The 10183-nt window shown below is 43.1% G+C and overlaps 1 protein-coding gene across 1 annotated transcript; it reads left to right on the forward strand.

Annotated features, from left to right (window-relative positions):
• Positions 1-2022: 2022 nt before the first annotated feature.
• Positions 2023-4777, forward strand: LOC109786760 (probable polygalacturonase At1g80170). The gene is made up of 9 exons (XM_020345321.3): positions 2023-2477; positions 2581-2712; positions 2782-2952; positions 3040-3066; positions 3165-3372; positions 3782-3863; positions 3965-4073; positions 4167-4283; positions 4366-4777. Exons 1-9 carry the CDS (start codon positions 2325-2327, stop codon positions 4600-4602), a joined length of 1236 nt encoding a protein of 411 aa, XP_020200910.1. The 5' UTR covers positions 2023-2324; the 3' UTR covers positions 4603-4777.
• The last annotated feature ends 5406 nt before the right edge of the window (positions 4778-10183 follow it).

The raw sequence follows: 10183 nt of genomic DNA on the forward strand, positions 1-10183 counted from the left end.
TGCAAGCAGACTCAAGAAAAAAAATCTTGTGGAAGAACACGAAAAACAACAAGTGTTTGGTTATACTGAAGCAGAAGGCTACATGAATCAGTTCGCCTTAATAGCATATCCATGTCTTACAAAAACAATTGTTCATGTTCTAATATGATCTCAAACCTCAGTGTCATAGTAATGGGAGGGCTCCGCGTCGTTGCGCGCCCACTCGTCCACAACGCCGTCATCTAGGGCATGGTGCGAGGCAACATATGTGCATCGTGCTCCATGATCGTGAGAGAGCCCACTCGAGGGAGAGCTGAGCGAGGCAATGGATATACCGCACGCACTCGCAGCGCCTAGGGTTTTGGCGTGGAGAATTTGTACCCCCCTTGCCATCGCCATGGATGGGAGAGAGGAAGAGACGCCTTCCCTGTGGTCACCACTATGAGGTGCGATGGGAGGAAAACTGCGGGAGGCATTAGAGTGATTTATTAAATGCAAGGGTGGCGAATAGCAAGCTGATCTGGAGCCCTAGTAGCCCCATTCGTCCATCGATAGATCGATCGATCTCCTCTAGTGCCCATGCTTGATGGCATCACCATGAAGCTCATGCGTGAGCAGGAAACCCATGAAGTTCAGAGGCTCTCGTAGGTAGCAAGATCGATCCGGCCTGTTTCGTGGTGCTCGAAATCTTATCGGCAAGTCCATCTTCATCTCTTGTCGCATTGGAGAGGACAGGAGGACGGTATTAATGGGAGAGATGGGATCAACAGAGATGAGAGAAGAGGAAGACGGTCGGGCAAGCCGATCGTGCGTGTTTCTTTTTTCCCTTTCCCTCAGCCGATTTTTTCTTCCAGCTTTGTTTATTTGTTAGTGTGCGAGGATCGTAAGATGAGAATGAAAGCGGGGAGGTGGTGGTTTCTTATCTGAGGGCTCGCCGCAGATAATGGCAACCGACTTACAAATTGATTAAACACAAGATTTTTCCCAATAAGCTTCCAAAACAAAATTAGTTAGTATTTCTCAATAACAAATCACTGATCCTGCACACTATGTTATATATCACTATCTCTACTATTGAATCACAATCGCAACTTTCCCAATACAACATAATTCACATATCTTTTCTTATCTTACCAAATTACAACAAAAGTGTCCCGTTACTACTTACCAAATTCAACTTGGAATTTCCGATTCAATTCCTAAGTTTGTTTTCATTCTCATCTTACAATCCCCACAGACTTAGAAAAACGGAACAAGGGGGGGGGGGGTCCAACGAATCGATTCAGTTTTCAGTGGGAGGGAGAAAAAACTAACATGGGGGGGGGGGCGCGAGAGATGAGGCAAAACTAAAACAGTGAGGCGAGACTATCAACTCCATTTAATAGTAGAGATTTTCTTGCAGGTATTTAATAATAGAGATTTAACGCACCACTAAAACAAAGTGTGACACTGATAAAATACCTAATTTAATCCGAAACTTACCCCGAGAGCAATAAGTGGTTGAATGCTTAGGAGGAGGATGGTATCCCAGGTTTGACGATGTCCGGTCTCACTAATACGGATTAATATCTCAATGTGACACGACATTCCCTTATTAGCGACTTCGCAACTTCAACCATGTTTTCAATTTTCTTATAGAAAAGAACTTCTAATTCAATTTATGTTGATTATTTTTTCAGTGGGAGACGACATCTCTGTTGATAAGAAACGATAGTCCGACCCGATCTTAAATACTTAAAAAAATATAGATCGATTTCTACGGATTATTCTTCCAATGAGAGGCGACATTTTCGTCGATAGAGATCTAACATTGACCTAGTCTTCATCGGTACTTAATTTTTTTTAAAAAATCTCCTCTAAATCAATCTTAGACGACTCATGCAGCATTTGCACAAAATTCTCCTGATCGGCCGATCCCCTTCCACTCTTGAGAAACTCTTGCCGATTTCGTGGCTTGTTATACCATCCTATAACTTACACCATAGTAAAGCACTTGTCCAATTATACCAACCTACATAAAGCACAGTGCATTTTAATCAAGACATGGCTATGAATCAAACGAAAGCGCAGCAATGTGTTGCCCAATCCGCAGGCAACTCAAATGACCCCTTTGCCACCTGCGGAAATCTCGCGATCGCCCGACAAAATCACGGATGGAATTCACTTGCTTCCCGGGAAAAAGCAGGCCAGGTACAAGGGCGGCACATGCTAGGTGTCGTGCAAGCAATCCGCTCGCCCCGCCCGTCCGTCCTCTCGCCGCTTCCCGTCTTCACTTCTTTATGCCGCTCGGTGCCAGCGGTGCGCGCCCCGAGCAGAGCTAGCTAGGTGATTTATTCGGCGCGGGAATGGTGAGAACTCCGGCGGCGTCCGTGCTGCGTGTGCTTGTGGCGCTCGTGGGCGCGGCCGTCCTGTGTTTCTCCGGCGCCGCCGAGGCCCGCGTCCTCCTCACGCTCGACGACTTCGGCGCCGTCGGCGACGGCATTGCCAACGACACGCAGGTGACGCATATATACACGCTCTCTGACAGATTGTTACGCGTCGATCACCGTGGTTAATTCTTAATTGATCTCCGGGCGCGCTCTGTTTCGATGGATTGGTCAGGCCTTCGTGGACGCGTGGACGGCGGCGTGCGGCTCGGAGGAGCAGGCCGTGCTCGCCGTGCCCGTCGCCAAGGCCTACCGGATCTGGCCGGTGCAGCTCGCCGGCCCCTGCAAGATGAAGCTCAATCTGCTGGTACGTGTGTTCCCCTTTGAACAGCTTCGCAGTCTCTTGTTTCTTGATGTTCGCGGTGGTGCTGGCCAGATTGCCGGGACGATCGTGGCGCCTGCGAGCCCGGACGAGTGGGCGGGGAGGGACCCGATGAAGTGGCTGTACATCTACGGCGTGGACGGCCTGTCCGTGAGCGGCGGCGGCACCATCGACGGCGTCGGGCAGGAGTGGTGGGCGCGCTCCTGCAAGCGCAAGAAGACCCAGGTACCACGTCACTAGTAGCTACCAGTCAACCCGCCATCACCTGCCTCTCAACTCTCAAAGTGACACATGTATCTTGGTTCCCCGCAGCCCTGCAACACGCGGCCTCCTCCTAGGGTGAGTGGACCTCGACACCCCCGTTTCTCGCCGGCGGCGAGGAGCGCCGGACGGCGAGATTAGTCTGATGGTTTTGGGATGCTGTTCTGTTGCTGCAGGCGTTGCATTTCGAGGAGTGCAGGGGGGTGAGCGTGCAGGGCGTGACGCTGCAGAACGGGCCGCAGTTCCACCTGTCCTTCACGCGGTGCGTGGACGTGAAGGCCAGCTTCCTCCGGCTGGTGGCGCCGGCGGACAGCCCCAACACCGACGGCATCCACCTCAACGACTCCTCCCGCGTCCAGATCACGGACAACCTCATCTCCACGGGTACGTTGTCACTAGTGTCGAGTGTGCCCTGTATGGCTGTATGCTCTGCTGACGTTTCGCCGTCAGAGTCAGACTGCGACGCCTTAACATTATCCTTGCTTGCAAATTTTGTCTTTGAAAGGCAGTTTTCTTCTGAAAGATAAGGTCGAAGCCGGCGGCTGGTTGAACCTTGACCGAATATAATCTGACAAAATAGATAGCAGCCGTGATACGAAGAATAATGACGTACATGGATGTGAACTTGACAGCAATGTGTGCGTTTCATGTAGTTCGGTCCTACATTGCTGCGGATAATTAGATTTTCTGTTCTGAAATTCAGATTCACACACTTCATTTGCAGCACACAGTCACATAGTCTAGTAGCATGATTGATTGATCTACACTAGTGTGATCGCTTTGTATGGATCAGGGGATGATTGCGTGTCGATGGTCGGCAACTGCTCCGACGTCCGCGTAAGAGACATCTCGTGTGGGCCTGGTCACGGTATCAGGTACTACTCCTGTGCAACACCTCTTTACTACTCACTGAACCCAGCTGCTGCTAGAATTTAGTGATGTGCAGCACTAACACGCAGCACGTTGTGTTGGTCAGCATTGGGAGCCTGGGCAAGAACCGGACCACGGACAGGGTCGAGAACGTGAGGGTGGACACCTGCTTGCTCACCAACACCACCAACGGCGTCCGGATCAAGAGCTGGCAGGTAATTTTAATAGACAAGAACAGTTTTGTTACAGAAATAGTAAAAACACTCTCATTGCAACATGTGCAACCAACTTGTGTTGTGTTGCTTCAGGGAGGGATGGGCTCTGCCCGCGACCTGAGGTTCGAGAGCATCGTGATGAAGAACGTGTCCAACCCCATCATCATCGACCAGTACTACTGCGACCAGCCGACGCCCTGCGCAAACCAGGTAGGGTTCGCCGTCTCGTCTCTGAATCGTACCGAATGATGCAGAGTAATGAAGCGTGAACTGAACTTGTGTGGGCTTGCAGACGGAGGCGGTGGAGGTGCGCAAGGTGGAGTTCGTGGACGTGAGGGGCACGTCGGCGACGGCGCGGGCGATCAAGATCGCGTGCAGCGACACCGCGCCGTGCACGGAGCTGGAGCTGAGGAACGTCAACCTCACCGTGGTGGGCGGGGGCGCGGCGACGGCCTCCTGCTACCGGGCGTCCGGCAAGGCCGCCGGAGTCGTCGCCCCGGCGTCCTGCCTCGCCAAGGGTGACCCGTGATGGTCGTGGAACGATGTTTCCACCGTCTGTTTGTTTGCGTAGTCTGCCTGCCGGTGTTTTCGACATATAGCTTGGTAAATATTTCTACACAGTGCATGTGACATGATCACATGAATTAGATATGGCTCTGTTTTCACAATATGAAACATAGTGCAAATGTTTTTGGCAACACTAACTGATTTGTTGCTCGCATAGAGGCGGTGAGTGGCTTAGGGACTTTTGACATACAACCCTTGCGGTAGTCTCATAACATGTCACAAACAAGTTCATATCACTAATGATGCCGCGAGTGTCATTTTGCTGCTTTTCCACGATATAGCTCCTTTGTGCGATGGTGGAGATTTACATGACGTGAAAATTTTAATACCCACACACCTCACAAATAATACCAGAGTAACCTCGCAAAAAAAAAAAGAAACCCCACAATTTTGAGGTATCATACTCCTTACAAGTGGGCATAAAATTATATTAAAACATGCCCATGCACATACTGATACTTTGTGGTGGCTTTCCAGTGGTACAATTTCAGATTAAGCGTACATTTGCCAAGTATCCCATCATAAATAAGGGTGTGTTCATAGTTCCACCAGTTAAGCATAAGGAACCAATATTATTTCGTTAGTTTTAACGGCTTGCTTTGACATTAAAAATGTCCCAACTTAATCATCATCAACATTAGGAACATGTTAGGCAGAATACTTGTCCACAGTGTGAACCTTGATTTGGCATTATATAGATGACTTTCTCTATAAATTTGGCCAAAGTTTGTGAATCTTGACTTTTGTAATTATATCTACATAGCATATTGTGTTGTAATTTGTCGTTCTACTTGTCTCAGCAAACTATTGGCAAGGAAATAAAAGCCAAAAGAGACTAACCAATTTATCTTGAACTGATGTTAGCAAAATTGCAATTTGCAAACAATAGTTTGCCAGTTTAAACACAATACGCAAAGCACCTCAGTGTCTATTACCTTTGAAATGAGGAGAAACACCTTTAGGACTAGCAAAATGGCTCTTGGGGTGATTGGAGGGTAAAACAAAGATTGTACTATGAAAAAAATTGTCAGTGTTCTTGATGTCGTATAAAAAATTGTATAGAAAATGAGCATATGTACATCGTGGATAAAATACAGATTCAACTTTTGCCTTAAATAATATTAATCTTTGGTGATTGTTTTCTCTCCAGGTAATGATACTTGGATATTTAGCCTGGCACACATCCTACTGTTATGTACATATGTTTCAATAAAAATGGCAAGGATAAAGTTTGAAGTTTGGTGTCACATATTTTGCGTAATAAGCTATATATGTCATAGTTTTGTGCCTTTGTCGACTCATGGAACTTATGTTGGACCACAGTGGCGGAGCGAACTTTGCTTGGGGAGGTTTTGTGAAGACCGACCATGGCAATGTGTAGGCGGGAAGTTTGTCTCGGCACACAAGAGTATGGGTGCAAGCTACGACCTGCTTTGTCCCGTGAAACTCATCCATTAGTTTAATATTTCTTTATCTTTACTTAAAATTAACACTTCATTTGTATTATGGTGTTGCCCAGTAGCCCGCCTCGCTTGCATCCCTACACAAGAGCACAAAATGCGTGCGTCATGTTGCTATGCTCCAAGAGGATTGTTCTAGAGAATCATGGACCAAATAGCTAGGCTAGTTTGTAGAATATTCTAGAGATGCCACATGACAAGATCCAGTCAAAAATGAGAAGTAAATCGAATGGTCGAGGACATTGGGATCTTATACTTCCCATTTTATATTTCGAGTTATTTGTACACGATATAGTAAATATAGAATAGAAACCATTATCGACATATTTGTTAAGCAATATACTTTAGAATGTTTATACGCAAATAAACTGGAAGGATATTAAAACACATAATTTTTTGAAAAAATATTTCAAATAAGTTTGGAATTGCCTTTTTTGTTCAATTTTGTACTTAAGGAATTGGTTTCAAGGTCTTGTTAAAAGACATGCAATTTTGCCATTTTTAGGGAAACAATGTTTCCAAGGGATTTGGTTTCAAGACTTGTTAAGAAAAATGTCTACAAATTGTGAAAACTAGTGTAATTAGAAAGAGCATTATATTTAATATTTAGCATTATTGTCATGTGGTTAACTAAGTTAACTAAGTAACAATACTCAAAATAAGCTAACTTTTTTTGATGGAACAAACAAATCTAACTAAGTAATAAGAAATATATCCACTTATATTATACTGCGCTAGAAGTATAAGAGTTTATTATAAATTATATTTATTTTATTAATTATACGGGCACCTCTAGGTGTGTCCACGTGTCAATGAAAAACAAAAATCACCATGGGAGGATTCTTAGGCTTCTCAATGGGAGTGAACGTAGCGAGTCGTTTTTCATTATTTTCACGATCGTGTAAAGAAGAAATACCCGGGCCATTGAACAACCTACCAAAAATAAACAAGGCTATATTTATCAAATATACATGGGCCGATCCACTATGCGTGGCAAATATAGCGCGTCGATGGAGGCCTGCATCTAGGCAACAGGATAACATTGAAAATAGACTTTGTTCAAATGGTTTCTAGGCTCAACTCGGAGGGGGACAGAGAAGTAGAAGGAAGAGACGGACGGAGAGTTGAATAACCAGTTAGATTGATCAATCATCAATCATGGCTTACCTACGTAAAAAATCCATGGATTTTCTCAAGACCTTTGAGGTGTCGGCGAAGAATCTATCGGAGGACGCACAGTATGGCGGGAGGTTATCGGCACGCTCGTCAAGAACCGTCGACGCCGCTTCAGCATGGTCCACAACATCGACAAGCGATCCCAGGCCGAGACGCAGCGCCGCAACTTCCAGTTTCGTCCATCTGTCCTTCTGACGAGACGCCCTCGAGCTAGCTAGCTAGTTGATCTATGTACTACCCTGTAACAAGGATTGTTCTGGTTTTTTACATGCTACTAAACAAACTTGCATGAAATGCCACTGATATATTTTTGCTCTCTTATTATCAATGATTTTTCTATTTACATTTCAAATGCAACATGTAGCAATTTAGCATCAAATGGGTTGTCTCTCTATTGTATTTCTTCTTGCGGAAATCTCTCTTTATTTTAGGGTGCTTTATCCAAATAACAAACATAAGAATGCAGGGTTTTCCATACTGTAGAAAGTATCATTTGTGTCAAAATGCCACAAGGTTCCTGTTCTTTTAGGGTAAACCGGATACATGATTCCCTCCCATATTTTTTTACCCCTGTTAAGCGCTGACAACAATATGCCTGACACTTTGACATTCTTGTGAATATATTAAAACATGCACATACTGATACTTTGTGGTGGCTTTCCAGTGGTACAATTTCAGATCAAGCGTACATTTGCCAAGTATCCCATCATAAATAAGGGTGTGTTCATAGTTCCAACAGTTAAGCATAATGAACCAACGTTATTTCGTTAGTTTTAACGGGTTGCTTTGACATTAAAAATGTCCCAACTTAATCATCATCAACATTAGGAACATGTTAGGCAGAATACTTGTCCACAATATGAACCTTGATTTGGCATTATATAGATGACTTTCTCTATAAATTTGGTCAAAGTTTGTGAATCTTGACTTCGTAATTATATCTTCATAGCTATATTGTGTTGCAATTTGTCGTTCTACTTGTTTCATCAAACTATTGGCAAGGAAATAAAAGGAAAAAGAGACTAAACCAATTTATCTTGAACTGATGTTAGCAAAATTGCAATTTGCAAACAATAGTTTGCCAGTTTAAACACAATACGCAAAGAACCTCAGTGTCTGTTACCTTTGAAATGAGGAGAAACACCTTTAGGACTAGAAAAATGGCTCTTGGGGTGATTGGAGGGCAAAACAAAGATTGTACTATGAAAAAAATTGTCGGTGTTCTTTATGTTGTATACAAATTTGTATAGAAAGTGAGTATATGTACATCCTGGATAAAATACAGATTCAGCTTTTGCCCTAAATAATATTAATCTTCAGTGATTGTTTTCACTCCACATAACCATAGTTGGATATTTAGCATGCCACACATCCTACTATTATGTACATATGTTTCTATATAAATGACAAAGTTGAAGTTTGATGTTTGGTGTCACATATTTTGCGCAATAAGCTATATATGTCATAGTTTTGTGCCTTTGTCGACACTTATATTGGACCACACATAGCCAGGTGGCGGAGCAAACTTTGCTTGGGGAGGTTTTGTGATGACTGGCCATGGCAATGTGTAGGCGGGAAGTTTGTCTCGGCACACAAGAGTATGGTGCAAGCTACGACATTCTCCGTCCCACGAAAGTCATCCATTAGTTTAATATTTGTTCATGGTTACTTAAAATTAACACTTCATTTGTATTATGGTGTTGCCCAGTAGCCCGCCTCGCTTGCATCCCTACACAAGAGCACAAAATGCGTGCGTCATGTTGCTATGCTCCAAGAGGATTGTTCTAGAGAATCATGGACCAAATAGCTAGGCTAGTTTGTAGAATATTCTAGAGATGCCACATGACAAGATCCAGTCAAGATGAGAAGTAAATCCAACGGTCGAAGACATTGTGATTTTACACTTCTCCATTATTAGATAAATCTATCTATGCAACTAATATTTCAAGTTATTTGTACATGATATAGTAAATATAGAATAGAAACCATCATCGAGATATTTGTTAAGCAATGCACTTTAGAATGTGTATAAGCAAACAATCTAGTAGGATATTGAAACACATAAGAACACACAAACACACACGTAAAAAAATATGCTAGTTTTTTTCAAAAACTATTTCAAATAAGTTTGGAATTGCCTTTTCTTCAATTTTGTATTTAAGGAATTGGTTTCAAGGTCTTGTTAAAAGACATGCAATTTTGTCATTTTTAAAGAAACAATGCTTCAAAGGGATTTGGTTTCAAGACTTGTTAAGGAAAATGTCTACAAATTGCAAAAAAATAGTGTAATTACAAAGAGCATAATATTTAATATTTAGCATTATTGTCATGTGGTTAACTAAGGTAACTAATTAACAATAGTCAAAATAAGCTAACTTTTTTTTATGGAACAAACAAAGCTAACTAATAATAAGAAATATATCCACTTATATTATACCGCGCTAGAATAAATTGTAATGAAGTACAAGAGTTTATTATAAATTATATTTATTTTTTAAATTATAAAGTATAAATTTAGCATTAGGATCTCACCATCTCTTAGCGCAAGCTGATCATTTCTCTTTAGAAACAAGATTTAAAGATCTCCCTGATGGTAAAGTAGCGTACTATCATAACAAACCCAACACTAAGGTTTTGCAATATTACTACTATAAAAGACGCTGGAAACGGGCACCTCTGGGTGTGTCCACGTGTCAATGGCATACAAAAATCATCATGGGATGATTCTTAGGCTTCTCGATGTGCGGGAAAGTAGCGATTCATTTTTCATTAGTTCCACGATCTTCTAAAGAAGAAATAGCTGAGTCATTGAACAACCTACCAAAAATAAACAAGGCTATATTTATCAAATATACATGGGCTGATCCACTATGTGTAGCATGCCAAGCACGTCGCTGGAGGCCTGCA

This window comes from Aegilops tauschii, chromosome 1, assembly GCF_002575655.3.
Source record: "Aegilops tauschii subsp. strangulata cultivar AL8/78 chromosome 1, Aet v6.0, whole genome shotgun sequence".
NCBI classification, from domain to species: Eukaryota; Viridiplantae; Streptophyta; class Magnoliopsida; order Poales; family Poaceae; genus Aegilops; species Aegilops tauschii.

What these genes read in the sequence shown, in the direction of transcription:
- LOC109786760 (XM_020345321.3), top strand. Translation starts at nt 2,325, where the DNA reads ATGGTGAGAACTCCGGCGGCGTCCGTGCTGCGTGTGCTTGTGGCGCTC. An exon ending in GCAAGCGCAAGAAGACCCAG is followed by an intron (nt 2,953 to 3,039) that starts GTACCACGTCAC and finishes GGTTCCCCGCAG; the next exon opens with CCCTGCAACACGCGGCCTCC. An exon ending in GGACAACCTCATCTCCACGG is followed by an intron (nt 3,373 to 3,781) that starts GTACGTTGTCAC and finishes TGTATGGATCAG; the next exon opens with GGGATGATTGCGTGTCGATG.